General features: G+C 45.2%; 1 protein-coding gene and 1 pseudogene across 6 annotated transcripts in view; one reads left to right on the top strand and one right to left on the bottom strand.

The window, feature by feature from the left end:
- The window catches only part of DPF3 (double PHD fingers 3), a 293,080-nt gene that overhangs the window by 53,884 nt on the left and 215,687 nt on the right, over positions 1–23,509 (top strand). Inside the window, exon 1 of one of the 6 annotated variants that reach the window (XR_008417252.1) lies at positions 14,163–14,415. The exons of 2 other annotated variants lie outside the window; for them this stretch is intronic. Coding sequence is in view for 3 of the 4 variants with exons in the window: in XM_053889560.1 (XP_053745535.1) it covers positions 14,342–14,415 (74 nt within the window). In the remaining variant the exon portion in view is untranslated. Of the gene's footprint in view, positions 1–14,162; positions 14,416–23,509 lie in introns of those variants that run through there. 3 more of the 6 variants (XM_053889560.1, XM_053889563.1, XM_053889562.1) reach the window with 3 other exon arrangements.
- On the bottom strand, positions 20,962–21,684 carry LOC109268213 (high mobility group protein B3-like; annotated as a pseudogene).

The raw sequence follows: 23,509 nt of genomic DNA, 5'->3' as shown, positions 1-23,509 counted from the left end.
GGCAGGATTCCTAACCCCTCTGTGCCTCGGTTTCCTCATCTGTAAAGTAGGAATGATAGTTTCTGTCTTCAGAGGGTTGTTGGAAGAATTGAATAAGTTAATATATGTCAAGTGCTTAGGAGAGTTGGCACAGGGGCGCCTGGGTGGCTCAGTCAGTTAAGTGTCCGACTTCGGCTCAGGTCATGATCTCATGGTCCGTGGGTTTGAGCCCCGCATCGGGCTCTGTGCTGATAGCTCGGAGCCTGGAGCCTGCTTCAGATTCTGTCTCACTCTCTCTCTGCCCCTCTCCTGCTCACACTCTATTTCTCTCTCTCTCAAAAGTAAATAAATAAACATTAAAAAAAAAAAGAAGGAGAAGAGTTGGCACATATTTACCTTCTAACTGGATGTTCACAGGGACCCTGTTTTTCTTTAAAAAATTTTTTAAAAAATGTTTATTTATTTTTGAGAGAGAGAGAGAGACAGAGCGTGACCAGAGAGAGGGAGACAGAGAATCCGAAGCAGGCTTCAGGCTCTGAGCTGTCAGCACAGAGCCCGACACGGGGCTCAAACCCATGAGCTGTGAGATCGTGACCTGAGCCGAAGTCAGACGCTTAACCGATTCAGCCACCCAGGCGTCCCTGCAGGGACCCTGTTTTCCTATCCATAAAATGGAAAGATGTACCAGCTGATTTTTTCTCCCCACATTGACATCTTAAGGAAAATGAGATAATAAGTAAGAGAGCCTCTGATTTCCTTAGAACAAAGAAGTTCTAGAACTCTATGGCATTATGATTATTATTTTTTACTATTAGAAGAAATGTGCTAGGAGACTTCGAGACAGGTTTATCTATAGGATGTCTTGCCCAGGAGTTCGGATTATTGCATGCTACTTACTCGGTACTGCTATTGGGTCCTTCTGAGAAAGAAAAAGAATGTCCCAGATGCTGCAGAACAACACACAGGGGTGAACTGACTCTGACATGACTGGTGACTGAACTCCTGGTTTCCAGCCTCTTCTGCCTCCTCCAAGGGGGAGGAAGGTGCTTCCTTCCTGGGTGAGCTCCACCCCTTCCACAGCTGGAAGAGGGCTTGGAAGTCCTTCGGACCAAAGTGGGTGGCGTTAAGAGTTGGCCTGTGCACTCTTGCCGGGGTGGGCGCCTTTCGCTTCTGTGGCCCTTCCATCCCAGTGGGTGCATGTATGCATGTTCCTAGCACACGCTTTTGGTAGGCAGCACTCTGTACTTGACAAGCTGGCATTCCACACTCCAGATCTTCCAAACACCAGACCCCTATGTTATTTTTAACTGTCCAAAGTTTTTTCCACGTGGTGTAATTGATGGGACTCAGTAGCCTAGTGAGAACCTAAACTTCAGCTCATTTTGCAGCCCTTGAATGGGCTGGGTCTGATGACCCAGCAGAAAACCACCCTGTTTTCTGAATTGACTGTTCTAAATCTTCCCGCCTGCCCTACCTCCCCCCGCCCCCCACTCTTCTCTGGGGAAAAGAAGCGTGCACAAAGATAACCTGAGCTTGCCTGTTTCTGTGGCTCCAGATAGGAGGGAGGAAGATCGTTTCTGTCTGTGACCTTCTCCTCCCTGCTCTCTCTGAGTCCTGCTACTGAGGGACAAAGATACATTTCCAGGGAGATGACAGGAAGGGCACTGAGAAGGTTGGTCCTCAGTCATTTCTGGCCTCTTTTCCAGCCCCCACGTTCCCTGAGGGGTAAGTCACATTCTCATCATCCTCTGGGGACAGTCCTGGACAGATGCTTTTTTTTTTTTTTTTTTTTTTTTTTTTTTTTAAGAGAGCCTGAGATCTTGTGTCTGGTGACCACTGTTCTTGTGATAATGGAGAAGATTCTCAGTTACCCACGTCCAGGAGAAAGTGCACCATTTCACTCTGGGCTGTCATTTACGTCACAAAGTCTCCAGCTTGTATCTTTTTTTTTTTTTTTTTTTAATGTTTATTTATTTATTTTGAGAGAGAGGGAGAGAGAATCCCAGTCAGGCTCTGTGCTGTCTGTGCAGAGCCAGATGGAAGGATTGATCTCACAAACCGTGAGATCATGACCTGAACTGAAATCAAGTTGGTTGCCTAACTGACTGAGCCACCCAGGCACCCCTCCAGCTTATGCCTTGTTTCTCTGTGTTATTCACAAGTCTCTCCAGAGCACAGTGCACTTGGCATTTTTCTTATGGTAGTAGAACAAGTATAATGTACTTATACTTGTACTTATTATGGCACTGGATATACAATGACATGCATATCCGATACGGACCCTATCTTTACAAAGCTTATAGTCCAGTTGGGGAGATGGGCACTAATCATATACATATATAAATAAAATTTGGATCTATGTTTTGTTGTAAAGCCAGGAGAACGGAGGAGAGTATAGAAGGGAACACTGTTCTGGTCTAGTGTATTGAGGGTAAGTTTCCTTGAAGAGGCAACATTTTATCCCAGGCAGAGAAATGGCACACACAAAGGTCCTGTGGCACATTAGAAGGAGCAGGGAAGGCTGTTGTGCCTGGAGAGCCAGAGAAGGAGAGAAAATACAGCTCATGGTATGGTAAGAATTCAGGAGGGGCCAGAACACAAAGGACTTGATGGGAATTTTAGAGATGTGTATTTTTCCCTATGAGCAGTGAGCAGTTACAGAAGTTTTAAGTTAGGAAGTGGCTTGATCCAGTTCACGTTCTAAAAATTTCCCCCTGGAAATACAGGGAGGTTTAGCATGATGCCCTGGGAAGGACGGGACAGGTGAGTTCTGAGGAGACTTTTCTGGGCAAAATTTAGAAAATAAAAATAAGATATGAGCATGTACATGAAGAACAGGGCATGAGCCGGAAAAGGCGGGGACAATGGAGTTTCCCCTTTAACTGCTTTCCTCCTTCGTATCATTCCCAGTCCCATTTGGTAGTTTAAAGACACTGACACCCCATTCCCTACCCTGGACATTTTTGATTCTCTGGAGAGATTGATTTTCTTCCCAAGCAGCATCTGCAGCACTTTGGTCCCCTCTGCTGTCCCTGCTGCTTCTTCCAGACTGTTCCTTTGGGCCTCTCGAGGTGTGGACTATCTACACGAGGCACACCTGTGTGACTGATGAGGCGGCAGACTTCTGGGCCTCCTCTTAGACCCACCAAACCAGAATCTCGGTGGTAAGGCTGTGCACTCTCTTATGCCTCCTAAAGCTTGAGAACCACTGTTCTTGTAGCCCTGCACCTGCAACAACAAACGTAATGATGCTTTAACTGTGTATGTGGGGGGGGTTACATGTGGACCAAGTGCTTTGGAGGCACAGATGGTCTTCTTTAGGCCTGGCAACAATGCACTCCAGCAGACAAGGATCTGGTAGCCGTCCTTTCCTAGCTGATGCGGTTACAAAGTGACGGAGCTGGTGCCTGCAGGAGGCTCAGCGCTGCACGGCTGCCCCCAAACATCGCACTCTGCCTTTGTTTCTTCACGCCTCTGTTTTGTTTTGTTTTGTTGTGTTTGTTTTTTGAGAGACAGAGAGAGTGGGTGCAAGTGAGCAAGGGGCAGAGAGAGAGAGAGAGAGAGAGAGAGAGAGAGAGAGAGAGAGAGAGAATCCCTGGAGGGAAAGAGAGAGATGGGGGAGAGAGAGAGAGGGAGAGAAAGAGAAAAGGGGGCTAACCCGAAGTGGGGCTTGTGCTCACCCAGAGCGGGGCTCGAACTCACAGACCATGAGATCATGACCTGGGCCGAAGTCAGATGCTTAGCGACTGAGCCACCCAGGCCCTCATGCCTCTGTTTACAAGGTGCGGTGAATCCTTATAATTTCCAGATGTAGTTCCTTTAAAAAAAAAAGATTCGGTATCTTTTTGGGGGGAGGAGGTGGTTCATGAGATCCATCTAGAAAGTGAGTATCTAGTTAGTACATGAAAGGGTGGAATTAGGTGGGTTTAAATTATTTTAGCTTTTTAGTATGGAAGATAGCAAACCTATATGAAAGTAAACAGAATAGTGTAAAGAACCTCCATAAATCCATCACCCAAGTTCAACAGTCGTAACACGGACAGGGAGTGGGCATCTTTTCAATGGTTCAGTCAGGCTTTGCCCTGTGACGTTCTCATTTTTATGTCCATTGAATGAAATGCCTGACGGAGCCTGGGTGGCTCAGTCAGTTGAGTGTTGACTTTGGCTCAGGTCACGATCTCACAGTTCATGAGTTCGAGGCCCGCATTGGGTTCTGTGCTGACAGCTCAGAGCCTGGAGCCTGCTTCAGAGTCTGTGTCTCCCCTCTCTCTCTCTGCCCCTCTCCTGCTTCTCTCTCTCTCTCTCAAAAAATAAACATTGAATGAAATGCCTGATAAGAGAATGGGCTGAAGGATCAGACAAGATTGTAGAGTACCCCTACCAGCTAATGACCAGAGAGGGAGAAAGTTCTTTTGACTCAATTTGTCTCTAACAGTACAGCTCATAGGCAAGGCTAGAGCTTGCAACTGCAGACCTAGGAAATACCTTGGAGATCACGGGTGGTCTCCCTTACTGTCGAGACATGGTGGCAGAGGCCTGGCAAGGTCTGGGACAGTGGTCAGGCCTCACACAGCTAGGAAAAGCACGGAACTGGGCTTGAAACCGAGGTCCTCCAGCCCTTCCTCCCTTATACCTGCCTCCCTTAAAATAAGTTTTTTTTTCCTCATTTATTTAAAAAATTTTTTTCAAACTTAGATATATTTAGCCTATAACGTTGTATTAATTTCAATATATTAATTAATATATAATTAATTATGTATATAATAATTTCACTATAACCTAGTGATTCGATATTTATATGTATTGCAAAATGATCACCGAAATAAGTCTGACATCACCACACATACTTAAAAAATTTTTTTTCTTGTGATGAGAACTTTTAAAAGCTACTCTCTTAGTAACTTGCAAATACACCATTATTAACTACAGTCACCATGCTATACCTTCTATCACCAGGACTTATTTATAACTAGAAGTTTGTACCTTTTGGACACCTTCACCTATTACCCTCCACTACCCTCTGCCTCTGGCAACCACCAATCTGTTCTCTCATTCCACGTATAAGTGAGATCATACAGTATTTGTCTTTCTCAGTCTGACTTACTTCATTTAGCATAATGCCCTTGAGGTCCATCCATGTGGCAAATGGCAGGATTTCCTTCTTTTTTATGGAGGAGTAATACTCCTTTGTGTGTGTATATACAGACCACATTTTTGTTATCCATTCATCCATTGATAAACACTTATGTTGTTTCCATGTTTTGGCTATTGTAAATAATGCTGCAGTGGATGGGAGCGTGCAGTTAGTGTTTTCATTTGCTTTGGATAAATACCCAGAAGTGGCATTGCTGGACCATAAAGTAGTTCTATTTTTTCATATATATATATATTATATATATAAAAATATGTAAGTATATATAAATATATAAAATATATATTTATTTTATTTATAAATATATAAAAATATATAATATATAAATATATATTTAATATATATGTTATATATAAAAATATATAATTATATATATACACATATATATGTGTGTGTGTGTGTATAAATATATATATATATTTATATATATATAAATATATATATAAATATATATATATATATTTAAGTTTATTTATTTGAGAGAGAGAGAGAGAGAGAGGGAGAGAGAGAATCCCAAGCAGGCTCCACACGACCCAGAGCCCAATGCAGGGCTCCGTCCCACAAACTGAGATCACGACCTGAGCCGAAATCAAGAGTGGGACCACTCAACCAACTGAGCCACCCAGGTACCCCTAGGGTAGTTCTATTTAAAATTTTCTCAGAAACCTCTACTCTGTTTTCCACAGTGGCTGCACCAATTTACATTCCCACCAACAGTGCACATGGGTTCCCTTTTCTCCACCTCCTCGCCAACACTTATTTTGATACCTAGCCATTCTAACAGGCCTGAGGTGGTAGCTCATTGTACTCTAGTGTTTATTTTTGTTTTCGCCCTGATGTTTTCCGGCATGAAGCCACGGGAGACAGAACCCCTATGAAAAGCTGTCCAGAGTCCTGATGGTTGAAATACCAGTATTTGGCTACCTCAAACCTTGGCTTCCTCCTTGTGAAAAAGACCCTTAGTGTAGCCTGGAGTTCTCCTGGTCTAGCGAGAAAAGAATATACCTGTAAAATGAGTACTGGAGGAAGTGAGGGGACTGCGTGTGCATTCTCCCTTGGCTTTGCCTTCGCTAAAAGTCTAGAAGCTCTAAGGCAAAGTATGACAAGATAGTGGGAACCATGGGGAAGGAAGGTAGAAGAGAAGGAAGAAATCAGTTTCATTGGGCAGCTTCATGGAGGAGGCGAGGCTGAAGGAGGCCTTGATGGGTGGGCGGAATCTAGGGAGCTGAGGAGAGAGAAGCCTTCCCTTTAAGAGGGGAATCAACCTCTTAGCACGGCACATCAACCAAGAACTATTTAGCACCTCCCGAAGTGGAAGGCTCTGTGCTTCACGCTGAAGAGGATACTGAAAAGCAGAACAATTTCTGTTCTTCAGGAACTTCCTGTCTAGCTGAGGGAGGAGACCTATGTTGAATATTAATATAAGTTGAAGACTCTAAGACTCTGAGATGCAAGTTAACTTTTAAGATAAGCCTAAAGAAGAGCGCCCCGGAAACCGAGAGACGAGGTCCAAAGGAGAACACGATAACCATGCCAAGGGCCGCGGACCCAGTGTCTTCTGTGTATGTGGCCGTGAGCTAGCTGCTACAATAACCGCATCATTACAAAGCAGCCTTTTAAAGTAATAATTAACACTAGTTCCAGCAACCATCTTTGAACACCTACACTCTGCTCAGCAGTCTTGTGCTGTGTGGTGCACGCACATTAATTCATTTAATCCTCCCGGGAAGCAGATAATGTTAACTAGTTTATAGAGGAGAAAACTCTAAAGACTTTAAGCAACTTGCCTAAGACTCCGAGGCACAAACCTGGGTCTGTCCATGCAAAGCAGGTAGGGGTTCAAAAAGGCACAGTGTACATGGCTGGGTAGCTGGGAGAGAGAAGGCTGGACAGGCAGTGAAGCACCTGGTATAAATATCAGTGTGAAAACTTTGGCGCTGATCCTGTAGGTGCTGGGGAGTTATTTAAGGTATGGCAGGATGGACGTTGAGGGTGATTAATTTGCAGGATGGCTTGAGTGGAGAGGCCGTGGCAGGAACACAGACCAAAGCAACTGGGGTCTGTGGTGGTGGGGGCGGGGGGGTGGCGGCGGTGGGAATGTGCCTGGTCAAAGCAAGTAATGAAAACCCTCACAGCCCATCAAACTTAATTAAAATCAAATAAACACTCCGGCAAACCCATCTCACCCCAAGTAGGGATAGAGATTCCAGATCACTCCTAGGGCCTTAATGCTGGTTTCAATATAGCTGCAGGGACATAAAGCTTCATCGATATATAATATTTGTAAAATATGCGTACGCTCTGCATCGATAGGCTCCCTTACACATTTACGGTTTCGGCCCTCAGCTAGGTCCTCGGTGCCCCATCATAACCTCTTTTCTGAGCCTTTTTCATTTCTTCTCTTCGGCACTTGTTCCAGGGTTTTCCATTTACCTGAAAACCCACTCCATCCTCTCGCTCTGAACAGATGATTTCACCACTGACTTCTTTAAGAAAATCGAAGCCATGAAGCAAGGAACTTCCTTGTCATTCCTGCCCCCTGCCTCCTTGTGGCAAAGGCCGCTTCTTCAGAGGGGCCTCCTCTGAGCACTGCACTTAATGCTGTCCCTGCAATAGTTGCCCTGGTGTATTACCCTGGTATGTGTTTTTCATAGTGCATGCAACCATCAGAAATTATCTTTACGTATTTGTTTGTTCACCTGTCTTTAGTGTGCCTTTCCCCTTGGAATGTAAGTTCTGTGAGAGCACAGGCCTTGCCTGTCTTGGCCACTGTAATATCCATGGTGCCTAGTATATAGTAAGTGCGTGGGACATGGAAGGTGCTTAAAATAGAAAGAATGAGTAAATTCCCATGGCTTCAGCCAGTGCTCACAATTCAATCTTCTTTCCTCCTGACTATCTTATTGCCTGCTCCATTTCTCCTGGGTATTCTCTTTCAAACTTATATCCTAAGTGAATTCTTCTTTCCCCAAAGCTGCTTCTTCTCCTCAGGGTTCACTATTATTTGAGTAAAAATCTCAGAGTCATCTTTGGCTCCTGTCTCTCTTCACCCCTACTTTGTCCCTGAGTCCTGTTAACTTGACCTTGGCAGTGTCTCTGGACTCTGTCTCCTCCTCCATTTACCTAGGCAATATTAGTGCTCATAAGGACACAGGCAGGAGCTTCCCAATTGACTTTCCAGCTGCAGTCTGTCCCCATGTCAGGCTATCCTTGCCCACAGGGAGGGCTCTGCATAGTTCAGTTCCTTTATACCACCAGTGGCTCCTAATGATTATAGGATCCATCCATGTACCCATCCATCCATCCACCCATCTACCCACCCACCCTCCCATCCATCCGTTCATCCACCTTTCCATCCACCCACCCTCCCATCCATCTGTCCATCCATCCACCCACCCATCCATCCATCCACCCATCCACCCATCCACCCATCTGTCCATCTGTATGTTCATCCACCTATCTACCCATTCATCCATTCATCCATCCATCCATCAGTTATTTACTGAGTACCAACTCTATGCAGCTCTGTGAGAGGTGCTAGGATAGAGAATGGAGAAGACAATGTTTGCTTTCATATACGTGTTCAGTCTTACAGGTGGGGACAGATAAAAATAGTCAAAAATCATTCAAGTGTTACAGGTGCTTTTTATTCATTCATCAAATATTTATTGAACTCCCATTATGTGCCACACACTGTAGGTGTTGGGGACACAGCAGTCAACAAAACAAAGTCCTTACCCTTGTGGGACTCACATTCTAGTGGACAAATGCACGGGTATAAATGCTATGGTGAGAATGGAGTGAGGTAAAGGGTATACATGTGCGAGTTTGCCCCCTTGCACGCTTGTTCAGAGATGACTTCAGTCAAGGTGACAATTGAGCAGAAACCTGCAGGACTGAAGGGAGTAGCACTTGCAGGTGTCTGGGGGAAAAGAAAAGCATTCTAAGCAGAGGGAACAGCCAACACCCTGTGCTGATGCCCTGGGCTGGGGATGTGCTTTGAGGAGTGTGTACACAAAGTAGGGAAGGAATCCGTTCTGCCTGGAGGGACTGGGGACACTCCTTGGAGGAGGCTGCCAAACTACCTAGTCTGACGTTCACAATTCAGCTCATTCTGACATTGACCCGTGGACTCGGCTTGAATCATGCCAGAACGGGGACTTCCAACCTCCTGGCCTTTGCTTCTGTGACATTCTCTGCCAGGACTTCCCCTCTGACCCCCACACCTCTGCCTGATGACTCTCTCTAGTTTCCACTTGCCCTTCAAGGTCTGCGCCTCCTTCAGGCAGAACCACTGCCTGTGGCTCCCATAGTGCTTTGTTTATGCTTGCAGAGCCCATACATACATAGCAAGGGCACTTCTGGTGAGCTGTGTCTATGCCAGTCACCTCCACCTGCTAGAGCTCCTCACTGCCTCCAGCGCTTTGGTCTCCAGCACTCTGCACTGTGTGAGGCACACAGTAGGTGGTCTAATGCATATCCAAATTTCACTGGAAAGGAACCCATTTTATTACCAGACCACTCTATATAGACATGTAGGCAGACATACATAAACTTTTTCTACATATCAGCTGCTTTTTTCCCCCTGCAGTACCTAATGAAAGCAACAGGGTCATGAAATTAATTTGTCACTCTGGTGCCAGCTTCACTCAGCTGACTCATGGCCTGGGATGGGATTTTAAACATGTGTTTCTCATCTACGTGCTAATTTCTCTTTTCCTTGTCGGTCATTTCTCTTACCCTCCAATTTGTGGGTAGTAACTGCCTTCGGGTCTGTGACACCTGAACTTCCTCCTACATCCTCTGAATGGATGCTTTCCAGCTTTGGGCTGAGAAGGAGGCAGGTGGACCCTGACTTAGGAAGGGCGAGAGGGAGTAAAAATGAAATGAGATTTCCTTCCCTGTCGAAATGCATTAGAGCATATTTGTTTGAGAAAGGCCTGAAATCTATCTATATTTTGTTATGAATTGAATCATACGTCTTTCAGAGGATTCTGTGATCTTCCCTCCATAATGGAGAGATAAGAATATTTCCATGTATCCTGAGATTGTTAATGCAAATATTTATTGAGCACTCAGTACTATTTTGGGTGATGGACTTAAAGCAATGAGCAAAATGGGTGAAATCCTTGCCTTCCTAGAGCTTACATTCTAGTGGGGCATACAGATGGTGGCCTAAGTAAGTAAATAAATGAGGTGGTGGCTGGGCGCCTGAGTGGCTCAGTTGGTTAAGTGTCCAACTCTTGATTTTGGCTCAGGTCATGATCTCATGGTTCGTGAGTTCGAGCCCCACATCATGCTCTGCACTGACAGTGTAGAGACTGCTAGAGATTCTCCCCTTCTCTTTCTTTCTCTGCCTCTCCCCACTCTTCCTCTCTCTCAAAAATAAATAAACATTAAAAAAAATGAGATGGTGGTAAATGAAGGCAACCAAAGCAAGGAGTTGGGACGGGGGATGTTGGGGGAAGACAGTTTAAAATAAGGTGGCCACTGAAAAGTGTCATTTGAGGGTCATCTGGGAGAAGCAGATTCAAGGCAGAGGGAGTAGCAAGTGCGAATCATGGGTGATGTTTTGAAGGGTGGCAAGAAGGCCAGTGTGGCTGGAGCAGGGCAAGACAGAGGCAGAGTAGTATGAGGACTTTGGCTTCTCTTTGGTATTGGGAACCCACTGGAGGATGTTTATAGTGTCACCCTGGCTACTGAGTTGAGAATAAATGGAGAAAAGCAGGGGCCAAATAGGGGACAAGTAAGGAGGCAGTGGGTGGGAGCAGGGTGGTAATTGTAAAGGTTGTGAGAAGTGACTGGATTTTGAATACATTTCATAGATAAGGATGACAGCATTTGCAAAGAAATTGGAAGTAGGGTCTGACAACAAGAGGCATCATGGGTGACTCTAAGGTTTTTGGCTCGAACATGTAGAAGAATGGGATTATTAAGATGGTGAGAGAGTGGAGGCGGGTGTGTGTGGGCTCAGTTTTGCCCTTGGTTGGCTTGAGATGCTGATTTGACATCCAGGTAGAAATGTCCAATAGGCCGGGGCATTGTTGGGCCTGCCCCTGTTGGACCTCCATCCAGGGAAGAGATTAGGAAACTGTCTAGAGGGTCTTGTTGGGACCTGTATGGCAAACTGGTTGATCCATAGGCACAGGGAACTATCTCTGGGCTGTGCCATTGAGTTTAAAATAATAAAAAAAAATCATTTAAAAAAGCATGTTTGGATTCAATTCAAGAAATATTTACTAGCATCAACTATATGCCAGGCAACATGGTAAGTGCTGGTTGTAATACAAGAGTAGGACTGAGATGGTTTTTGCCCTTTGGAGCTTAGAGTCAATGGAGAAAACTGTGTAAAGCACACATTTTTATTAGAACAATGGTAAATCCACAACTAATAGGAGAATAGATCCTATATCTTGATGAATAAATTAAAACACTTACTCATGACACTCTATTTCCATTGTCATGATAAAGCAAGAAAATTAGAAAATGTAGTTTTCCAAATGGAACTTTTTTGCTTAGAAATTTGATTTGGAAGTCCTTGTGACCAAGTGGAGGTATAAGTGACCGCTGAACAATGCTAAACATTTTCCCATGACCAAGCACTTACATAGGAGGCCCGTGGTTATATAGATTATATAAGTCATCCCTGGCAGGGAAGTTTTGTTTTTAAAAACTGCTACACTCATGCATGCTATTCAAGTTTTACTTATTTTAACCTCAAAAGTGGATGAGAAACTTTTGCCAAAGTGGCAGCAAAGGTTACAAAAATTCTGATATGAATATGACACCGGTGGGCCTGGAACATTGTGGCCTGGTTGCCCTATTGTCTGACATCATTTACTCACCTGGTAGTCTTTACCATTTTGGTCTTTGTGTCCCATGAACTGGGAAATTGGATTGGGGTAGGGAGTTGGGTGGTTTTCTCTGTCTTGGCATCAGATCATGTCTTTCCTTGTTTTGGACAATATCCCAGGTGATTCAGGGATGTCCTGGAAAATGTACTCCTGACCCTAAGTCTTGGAGGGTTGGGAAGGATGCATCTAAAGTGGCTCCTTGTCTAGCATGAAAACTCTGTGAAGGTGTCAATTTTGTCTTGTTTACCACTGATTCTCCAGCACCTGACTCAGTGCCTGGCACAAAGTAGGTGATTGACAAGTATTTGTTGAATGAATAAATGAAAGGTGCCTCCCACCCCACCAGTCAAGCTGTTCTGTCTCTAGAGCGAACAGAATCTGATGGTAGTTGACTTTGAACAGTGGTGTGTGGGAGTATTTCTCAGGCCCATACCTTCTGTCCTCTGGCAAGGGTAAGGTCAGATAGAATGGCCTGGGCACATGAATATACCAACAGACTTGATGGGTGATTCTAAAAGGTTTTGGGGAATGGTGTGGGGGTGGAAGGAAGCCACAGAGGACAAACGAAGTTAGACTATGATAGTCAAAGGAAGAGTTAGCCAAAGATGGGGAAATGCTCAGGCAAAAAGGTTGCCAGCTGGGGGCTTAACTTAGCTTTTGGGAAATATCCCTACCCTTCCACACCAGGATTTATTTATTTTGAAATAAATCCCAGACATCATTTATTTTATCTGTAAAAATTTCAGTATGTACCTGTAAAAATAAAGATTCTTTTAGAAAATAGTTACAATCTCATCCAAGTTAAAAAATTTTTTTTAATGTTTATTTATTTTTGAGAGAAAGAGAGACAGAGCCTGAGCAGGGGAGGAGCAGAGAAAGAAGGAGACACAGAATCTGAAGCAGTCTCTAGGCTCTGAGCTATCAGCACGGAGCCCAATGTGGGGCTTGAACCGAGGAACCCGAGATCATGACCTGAGCCGAAGTTGGACGCTTAACTGACTGAGCCACCCAAGCACCCCAACAATTTATTAATAATATAAAATATCCAGTTAGTGATGAAATACATTTCTTTCTTTATACACACACACACACACACACACATACACACACACACACACACACACACACTTATATATTATTGTTTTAGCAGTATTTAAAAAATGACTTCATTGGTTTAATGGAAATGTATATTTGTTACTAAAAATTCAAGCAACACACAAAAATAACAAGGTGAGAGCAAAAATGGACCAAATCCATTAGATGAACTTCATTTCAGATACCTTTCCATGCATATGTTCACACAGAACAAAGATGGGTATAAATGCTGTCACAAATACTTCTTTGTATTAAAAGAATTGCTAAGTGTTATTTTAGAGCTGAAAGGGCACCTAAGACTTTTACATAGCAGATCCCTGGAGGGCAGGGCCATTCCTCAGTTGTGTTTATACACCCACCTCCCCATCTTTGTGCCCCAGGTGGTCCATAACTATGGTTTGAATGGAAGGGGTCCTTAAGAAATCACTCAGCGCTCTTGTGGAATAGGATGGCCCATGAGTTGAAATCACTTGCTGAGGTCCGACAGCTAGTGAGGGCACATGTTGGGCTGGGCATCCTGTTTCCTTGCTCTTTTCTCCAGCCTGGGATTGAGCTGTGGAGCAAAGTGGGGCCGTGCACCAGCTTGGAGTCAGACGCCCCTGGGCTTGGTTCCGCTCTGGATCTTTTCCCATGACTTAGTTGCGGTGTGACGTCTCTTACCCACACAGCTTTCCTACCTCAGAGGGCTGTTACGAAGAGTCAGTGAGATAATGCTTAAGAAGCTTATGCCATAGTTCCTGGCGTGTACCAGGTGCCAAACAAACATTAACTGTGGTTGTTATCATTATTTGTGTTGTAACGGCAGCAGGAGTACTAATAGCATGATTCTTTTCTTATTCTGCTGGAAATGTCAACTGGAACGCAAAGAAAGCCCAACCCTCCCCCTCTTCCCTTCCCCCTCCGCTCAGGTTCAGATGGAACCCAGTTCATAACTTTGACTTTCGCTTCATTCCTGCCATTGGGAAGGAGAGATTATTACATGTGGGAATCCTTTTCCTGTATTGCGCCAGTTTCTGGTTGGCGGATTATGTTTAGTGGTCAAGGTTCATGTGTCTTCTGCCTATACGTAGTTCAGCGGTGCTGCCTTAACAAGAGTTTTGCAAATAATTATTCTAAGCTCTTCAAATAGAAACCTCGGGCAAAGGGCTGGGTGCAAGACGTCTGGCCTTCGGTCTGCTGAGTTAGCAGCTCTTTCAGGGCCCTCCTCCAGGCCCTGGGTCTGTCAGGTCACTAATGGAATCTGCTGGAAGCAAATTAACTCATGAAAAAAGGGCTAACAAATCACTCCAGCTGTTGGTGTCTGCCCCAGGATGGCTGGCACTCTCCTGTCCACACGTAAGTCCTCACCCCACATTTCATGGCTCTCTTGGGGAGCCCCGCTTTCTCTTACGTGGTTAGTGAGGAGCATAAAGGCTGCCCCGGAATCTCAGCCCCCCACAGCATAGCTATGGCCTGTGCACGTGAGAGGGCCATCTGTGCAGCCCGACATGCCCTCCTGTGTGGGCGGCTTGCGAGCTGGCTCCATGTATTATTCACACTTCTGGGTTCGGGTTGGCTTAACCATTTGCTCCAAGTCGAGGCTGGGAAAAGGGGGGCAGGTGGGGAGAAAACAGATATGCTCTTAAGCCTGGGCTTAGTCTCTTCTTCCCTGGTCAAACGTGTGCTCTTTCGAAAACATTATCTCCTATGGAGTGGGATCCAAGCTCCACATGGGTCTGCCCGGTCCCCCCGCATTCCTCAACTGTAGCTTCCCTCCCCAGCGCCCCTCAAAGCTTGGGGGCCTTCACAAAGCAGACTGGAAGTGCAAGTCTACCACCGTGAGCCTCCTTTTTCCCCTCCTTCCTCACCCCTCTTGGCTCCCCCAAAGTTGCCTCATGGATCCCTGAGTAAATTGAGGATGTTCTGGGAAGTGTGTGTGTGTGTGTGTGTGTGTGTGTGTGTGTACCTGTCCATCCTGCTGGCTGTAACAGGAGTGATAAGAGAAGATGGAAAGATGCTCTCCTGCCCCAGAGAGGGGGAGTCCGGGGAGAGGGTTTCATGGAGCTGGAGAACACCAGCAGCATCCTGTGATACCTGCAGAAGAGAATTGGAGTAATGGAACTGGGCTGTGGGGGTAACTGAGGATGTATCTGGGATGGAAGGAGCCCTAGACATCCTCTCCCTGTGCCATAGGTGGAGAAAGTTAAGAGGAGTCATGCCGTGCCCGAGGCCGTCACATTGAGATGAGCTATGTGAAGCCCCAAAGAATAGGCCAGGCCATAAAAGCCACGCATTACTATCTTCTGTCTTTCCTTCCAATTCACTCTGCTCTTTAGTAGCAGTGGGTGATCTAGACCCTGGAACATAAGACTCCTGACATTCCCTAAGAATAGAATTTACACCTGGGTGCTGGTGATTTGGGGCTCCTGCTAATAGTTCATGCCTTAAACCATTAAAAATTCCTGAGGTAGGAAGCCCTCCCCACCCCCCCCCAACAGCAGCTGTTGGTGTCTTGGTTCACTCCTTGGTGCTATCTTTTCTCCTCGCCTAGGGACCAAGGGTTGTGGGTGTTTGCTTTGGACCACATTTACACATGGGTTATATAGAGTCCATTGCCTCCCCTCCCCACCCCCTACTGTGCCTTGCCCAGCAGGACTCTGAGAATGTCTTAGTTAAAAGTCTCCCTGCAAACTAAGCTGTGTAGAAGCAGGGTGAGCCTAAGGAGAAGGTTCGTGGCTGTTATGGAGGAGGCCTGAGTGTTGTGTCTCCCAGGTGGCCAAGTCTTGTAGGCACAACCTAGAGAGGTCTTCACAGACCAGAATCACTGGAATGCATTTCAGTGTGTTGAACAGGGCAATGCTTCTACAAACCATGCTGCCCTGGTCAGGTCACCAGTCTGTGCCTCAGTTGCTTTTTCTATAAAATGGGGCTAATAATAATAATAGTGACCCATTATCTCACCAGGGGTAATGATGAGATGCCACGTGTGAAATCTCTTTAGAAAGAAGGCAGAGGGTGGGCTCAGTTCCTACTTCCCTCATTTGTATTATTATTATTATTATTATTATTATTATTATTATTATTAGGTCATGGCAAATAAACCATTTGAAATTTATCTCATTCATCTCAGATAAAAAGGTAGAGAGGTAAGTATCTATCATCTTTGCTTAATAAATCAGAGCCATCGTCACTGGGGAAGTCAGAGCTGGAGCTGGCAGAAGCTGGGCCTTGGGCCTCCCAGTTTGGTCCGCCTGCCTCTCCTGCCCATTACTTTTTTATATTCCATATCAAAGTCTCCATCGTTCTTTCAAGTCCTGTGGAGCCTGGGCTCTGATCATCCGGGGACTGCACAATTCTTACTAATATCAAAGGGGAGGGTTTTCTTAGCCTGCTTCCCTTCGTTTCTACGTCAGTGTCAGGATGGAGAGGGCAATAGTGGAATTGGAAGGACATCTGTGCCCCAAAAGGAATGCATCTTGGTGTGTTGCAAATTGGGGTTCCCCCTGGTGACTTTAAAGACAGTGAGGAGTGAAGTGTGACTGGTAACTGATTAGCTACAGAACTTCTGTGACTGGGAGCTTTCATTTCCGGGTCAGGATGGAATATGGACAATTAGATCCCGCTGCCTGTCTCTGCCAAATACCCGGAGTCCAAAAGACCCAGAACGTGTATTTTCCTGCATTTTGGATCCCCGATCACTGATTTGCTAAGAGCAACTGTATCTAATTTTATTCATGCAAAAAGCAGGTGTCAGTGAAAAATCCTGTAAACGAATCGGATATTCCTATTGGCCTCATCACTCCGACGCTGTTTTTCTTTTCCCCCACTTCTTTGCTAATTACTTTGCAACTGGTGAGGGCTCTTTGAGTAACCTCAAATTCTCTGTTTCTCAAGCTTCCAACTGAAATATTCTCTAGATAAACACTTCAATGATGGAAGCGGTTGGTGTCACTGGAAAAGCCCATTCTTTAAGAGAAGAAGATGATCTTAATAATTGGAGGGACTCCAGCCTATTGGCTGGGAGCCGGGTCGCACTAGTGCAGAATGGCAGCCTTTCAGTGGCATTTCTCAGGCTTTGCTTAAGCCAGTCAGGTCAAGAAGCCTGAATCATTCTCCTGGTCTTGAAGCTCTGTTTCTGACTTAGTTTTGCCTGATGCGGCTTCAGACTCCTCTGCCAAGTGGGTTGCAAGGAATTGTCCTTTCTCAGCGTGGTGCATTCTGGATGAAATGACCTGAGTGTTGACAATATTACGATGAGAGTTTGTAATTTTTTGCTAAAAGACAACAAGATGTTTCCAAAATCTACCGACTTACTTTGCATAGGCGTCGGGACAAAATGCCACACTTGGGGAAAAATAAAGGATCTGAAGGTAACTTTTTCATTTTATAATTTTAAACATTTAAAAAGTCACATGCTGGTTGTAAAAAAAATGCATAGAAGAAGTGCATAAAACACAACAAAAAAGAACAACAACAACAAAAAAGACTTCTTCTCTGATTGCCCATTTTGCTCCCTACTGTTAAGGGCATGGTTGTTTTTGTTTTGTTTTGTTTTTTGTTTTGTTTTGTTTTGTTTTTGTTTTTTTTTGGCATATCCTTCCAGATATTTTCCTTTTTTAAAATTTTTCTTTCTTTCTTTATTAAAATTAAAAAAAATTTTTAAATTTATTTTTGAGAGAGAGAGAGAGAGCACGAGCAGGGGAGGAGCAGAGAGAGAGAGGGAGACACAGAATCCAAAGCAGGCTCCAGGCTCTGGGCTGTCAACACAGAGCCCGACATGGGGCTTGAAATCATGGACTGCAAGATCATGACCTGAGCCAAAGTCAGATGCTTAACCGACTGAGCCACCCAGGTGCCCCTAATTTTATTTAAATCCAAGTTAGTTAACATATAGTGTAATAATGGTCTCAGGAGTAGAATTTAGTGATTAATCACTTCCAGATATTTTCTATGGTTTTGAAGATATATATATATATATATATATATATATATATATATATATATATACACACACATACATGCGTGGCTATGCTAGAGTGGGTGTTAGGTAGGTAGTTGAATTAAGAAAGAAAAATTCAGTTGTAGGGTAATTTCCTTTATTTCTTTGACTAAATGGTAAATTGAGAGAAAACTCATTCAGACCCTTTAGGAAAATCCTTCCTACAAACATTTAAATATCTCTAATCAGCCTATAATTTGCACATGGCCTGGGCTTTCTTTAGGCAAACAGTATGTAGTGTGTGGCAAAGAAAGTTAATCTAAATTTTTAACAAAGTGCCAGCCGACAATGGGAATCAGCGTGTAAGGTAGTAACACTGACTGCATGTGGAGAAGAGATTGTGGGGTGTTTTTTTAATAACATTTGATCAGTGGCATACAATTTCTCCAGGTATCTCAGAGCAACAGGTTAAAGGTCGAATAAATGTGTAACGTGAGAATGTGTGACGTTTATTGCCAGGCACAGTGACTGGCCGTGATCCTTAAGAGCGTGAGGTGCAGGAAGGTCTGGATGGGTTCTCTTGAGATGGAAAGACCAGCCAGGCGGGGCATCCCCTGTGTTTATACATACTCCCCTCCCCCTGTCAGGAAGGGGGGAGGGTGGGGTTACCGAAACAGGCTCAGTATGGCAAATTGGATTCCGATTTCGGTTTTTCCTCCTCCCACAGACTTGGTGGTCATTAGGCTGAAGAAGGTCCCATAATCTGAACTCATTCTCTGGTTCCCCGGACTGGTGCACACATAGGACTCTGGCTGTGTTTCACTTTGCAGCCTGTTCTGGGATGAAGCAGCAGGAGCCTTGAGGGGCACCCTCCAAAGCAGCTTCTCTGTCGCCTCCTTTGCCCCAGTTCTGTGGGCCCATTCTTCTCCCGCAACTTGACTCTCTCTGGAGAACCGGATCTGGGGCTCAGAGCCCAGTGCTCTGTTTTCTCCTCTGCCCTCCCTTCAACTACCTGCCGCACCTCTTAGCTTCCACATCCTCAAAAGGGATAATGTTCTCCTTGAAAGCGTCTTTTGAGGATTAATTGATGTTTGCTCTATGCTTTGAAGAGAGAATCCTATCAAGTCTCTGCTGTCCTCAAAGCTGGTCCCAGTTCCAGCTGGTGCCAGGCCTGGCCAATCCAGACGCAGCACGAGCAGGCCTCTCATTGGCCGCCTTTCTGGGGCATACCCTTGGGCTCCTCATCTCCCTCAGTAGAAGGGTGACTGCCCACATAGGAGGCACAGACCCTCACGTGGACATTTTATACACTGCATGTTTTTTGCTTGGAGAAAGGGTATTTGCATCCCTTGGGAAGTCAGTTTGTGGCTGTCTGTGACATTTTCTCATTTGGAAATTGTTCTTTTCTCTTTCTCTCTTTTTAATTTTTATTTATTTTATTTTATTTTATTAAAATTTTTTTAACGTTTATTTATTTTTGAGACAGAGAGAGACAGAGCATGAACGGGGGAGGGTCAGAGAGACGGAGACACAGAATCTGAAACAGGCTCCAGGCTCCGAGCTGTCAGCACAGAGCCCGACGCGGGGCTCGAACTCAGGGACCGTGAGATCATGACCTGAGCCGAGGTCGGCCGCTTAAGGCCGCTTAACCGACTGAGCCACCCAGGCACCTCTCTCTTTTTTTAAAAGCTTTGTAAGTGTAAGAGTAGTTAGAATCTGCCACCTCTCAAGGAAGTCCCTTTGCCAGGCCATTTATATGGTAATTGTGTGTGATTTGGGGAGGAAAAGGATGTTACCTGCTTCATGATAAGCACTTTCATATCTGTGAATTCTTTTTTTTTTTTTTAAATGTAATACTGTTTATTTAACTTCAAAAACATTTCAGCATTCTAAACATACAGAAAAATAACAGAACGTTGCAAATTGTGTTTAGTATAGCAGGTTCTTTGAACTTTCATCGATGCAGTGGCTCTTTGCTTTGCTGACCGTGAAGAGCTCTACAGTTTGTTTCAAAGCAAACAGGTTAAAACTACCGCACTTAACCAAAAAAGATGCAAACACTTCTCATGTCAGCTGACTGTCTCCCCCCACCGCTGCCCCTTTTCCACAGCTAAGAATGGCAGCAGAACGCTAGGTCACTATATACAGAAACAAGACAACCTGAAGCTAAACAGATGCCCACTGCAGTGTCCACAGGCCCAGCTTCACAGTGCACGCCCTGAGCTACAGCCCCTCCAGAAGGCATCTTCCCCCACAGCCTCACGCCAAGCAAGGAGCATGAAGACTGTGTCTCAGTGGTTTTGTCCTTTTTTTTTTTTTTTTTTTTACAAACTATAGATATGTACAGTTGAGAACTCAGGATTTCTAGCCCATAACCATAGAGTTAAGACCACCTTACAAATTCAAAGGGGAAAATGGCAGAAACATCCCTAAAAGCCTTGTCACACCAACAGCAAAGTGCACAGAGTGCGGAGAACACGAGAGCCTTCTCATTTTAAAAATGTTTGGAGAGGGGCACCTGGGTGGCTCAGTTGGTTAAGCGTCCTACTTCGGCTCAGGTCATGATCTCACAGTTCGTGGGTTCGAGCCCTGTGTTGGACTCTGTGCTGACAGCTCAGAGCCCGGAGCCTGTTTCAGATTCTGTGTCTCCCTCTCTCTCTGCCCCTCCCCTGTTCATGCTCTGTCTCTCTCTGTCTCAAAAATAAATAAATGTTAAAAAAAATTAAAAAAAAATTATAAAATAAAAATGTTTGGACATACGTACAACTCTGATACGTTTCAGGGTGCTCCGGACCCCCATGGCCGCTTCATGTAAACCACTGACAATTTCTAGAGCACTTTGAAGAGACTACAATATGACCATGACCCAGCTGTGTAATTAAACTTAACGAGGGCAACAGACCCGCCTCAAATAAGAGAGGTGCCAATGACAGTGCTCCCTACTCTAAGGAGACAGATAAACAGTTCTTTTTTTTTTTTTATTCCTCCTCTTCCTCCTCCTCCTCCTCCTCCCCTTCCTCCTCATTTTCTTCATCTTCCTCTTCCACCTTTTTCCGGACAACTTTTGCAGGACGCTTTTGCGCCACCAAACTTTCCTTTAGACTTACGGTCGACGACATCCTTCTCGTACTTCTCCTTTAGCTCCACCGCCTTGTTGTCGTAAGGCTGCTTTTCACTGTCACTTAAGTTATCCCACATCTCATCCAGCTTCTTCGCCACATCTCCAACGGAGATACCAGGGTTTGTAGATTTGATCTTGGGGCGGAATTCTGAACTGGACAGGAAGAATCCAGACGGTGGCCTTTTGGGGGCGTTAGGGTCCTTCTTCATCTTGCCTCCCTTAGCTGGTCCATAATCCTTCATTTCCCGATCATAGCGCACTTTATCTGCCTTTGCCATTTCATCAAATTTAGATTTCTCTTTCTCAGACATTGTCTTCCACCTCTCAGAGCACTTCTTGGAAAATTCTGCAAAATTGACAGGGGCCTCTGGGTTTTTCTTCTTATGTTCCTCTCTGCACGTCTACACAAAGATGGCATAAGCAGACATCTTGCCCTTTGGTTTCTTAGGATCACCTTTAGCCATCCTGACTGTATTGTTCGCTAGTCTGGGCAGTGCAAGGCACGATGCATGGCTCTGCGCTCTCCAGCCTCGCCTTAGCTGCCTCCATGAGAGCCGCCTTATCCGTGAATTCTTTGTTAAAGTTGTTTAACCAAAGAAATGGGAAGCTGCAACCTCCTTATTGGAAGGATCTAGAAATGCAGTGTGAGTTAAGAACCTGAGGGTTCTAGGGAGAAGGTGGTTGAGAAAAAGGAAGAAGGAAGGTTTGTTTTAAGCCCAGAACAAACAGGGAATTCAAACAACGTAAGTGAAAGACACCTTAGTTGTCTTATCAAGGAGGACGAGGCTGGAGGGCAAAGCCAGCCAAGCACACTTGGGTCCTCTTCTGTGTCCTCAGATGGGCGTCAGGACATGGCAGGGGATTGAGGACCTGCTGCTGACTCTTCCAATGGGGCATTTCAAGGGGAGCCTTCATTTCCTGTCATTCCCCTCTAGCACCTGATCCCCATAAAGTGTCTCAGGCTCTTGGGGGCTTGTTTTAAGCACTGGTCTTTTTAATAGAAACCACTGCTTGCCTGTTTTAAATAATATTTCTGGCTTCTTGCAAAATCGAAGATCTGGCAACCCTGACCCTTCACCCCATCAAGGCAAGCACCAGCCGCTGCTGTCCCCTTTGATGGGGCAGTGGAACAGAACAGACGCTGTCTGGTTCACCGACTGGGGCACATGCTGACTTCTGACCTGTCTGGGAAATTAGTGAGGGGATGGAGTGTTAGTCCAGAAGCATACGCTGAGCACAGACATGTACACACCTATGCACACACTCATCACCAGGATTCAGGCCCAGACGGGATTACTCAAAGAAAGGTCACCTCTTGGCAGGTTCAGGGTGTATAATCCTCATGACAGATTTGAGAGAAGTTAGTCTTCGTGAGAGGAGAAGAATCAGATGATCATGGCACACAGTGCAAGAGATGCTTGTGTGTGTTGAAAAAAGAAAGTGCTGAGGTGCCTGGGTGGCTCAGTTAAGTGTCTGACTCTTGGTTTTGGCTCAGGTCATGATCTCATAGTTTGTGAGATTGAGCCCTGCGTTGGACTCTGTGCTGACAACGTGGAGCCTGTTTGAAATTCTCTCTCTCTCTCTCTCTCTCTCTCTCTCTCCCCCTCTCTCTCCCTCTCTCTCTCTCTCTCTCTCTCTGCCTCTCCCCTGCTTGTATGCTGTCTTTCAAAATAAATAAAACTTAAAAAAATTTAGAAAAAAGAAAGTGCCTTTCTCTGGCATACCTATGTGTTTGGAGCAGCAGTGTGGAAGAGTGTGGTGACTAGGCAAAAGCAGGGACAAGGGGCCTAAATTTGAACGCCTGTGATGCCCTGGACAGGGCCTGGGGCACCCGGGAGCTTGGTCGGTATTGTCTGATGAGAGCCAGCCATAGATTTGTGGGTGCACTCAACCTGGAAGAATAATTTCAAGACCTGGAAGAATAATTTCTCTTCCCCCTTTCTCAGTGCGCTCATCAGCCGAATGGAGACACCACAACAGGCCAAATCAAGTGCCTATAGGGGCCAGGCCTGCTGTGTGAGTGAGTGAAGGGATGTCTGGATGGGAAACGTAGAATAAGGAGTGAAGAAGTTGGTGGTGAGCCCATCCAGCGGATGTCCAAATTCAGCCCCAGCTATTTGTCACATGGGAAGGTGATTCCAGTGTCGCCAAGACGCCTCACTTTTTAAGAGAGGCTCTAAATCTGAATTTTTTATGTGAACCCTAACAACTTTTGATGTAATGAATTCAATTTTCAAAAAGCAGAGTGCAGCCAAACAAAGCATACTCGGGGGCCATATTTGGCCCGTAGGTCCTAGGTTTGCAACCTCTGGGATGGAGCCTGCTCGGTGCCTCCCTACTTGACTACTGACTCTACTTTGCTGAGCTTGTGGTATGAGGAGGAGGGAACT

This window comes from Panthera pardus, unplaced genomic scaffold (genome assembly GCF_024362965.1).
Source record: "Panthera pardus isolate Hobbes unplaced genomic scaffold, ASM2436296v1 HiC_scaffold_24, whole genome shotgun sequence".
NCBI lineage: Eukaryota > Metazoa > Chordata > Mammalia > Carnivora > Felidae > Panthera > Panthera pardus.
This window is presented reverse-complemented; position numbering and strand designations above follow the sequence as displayed.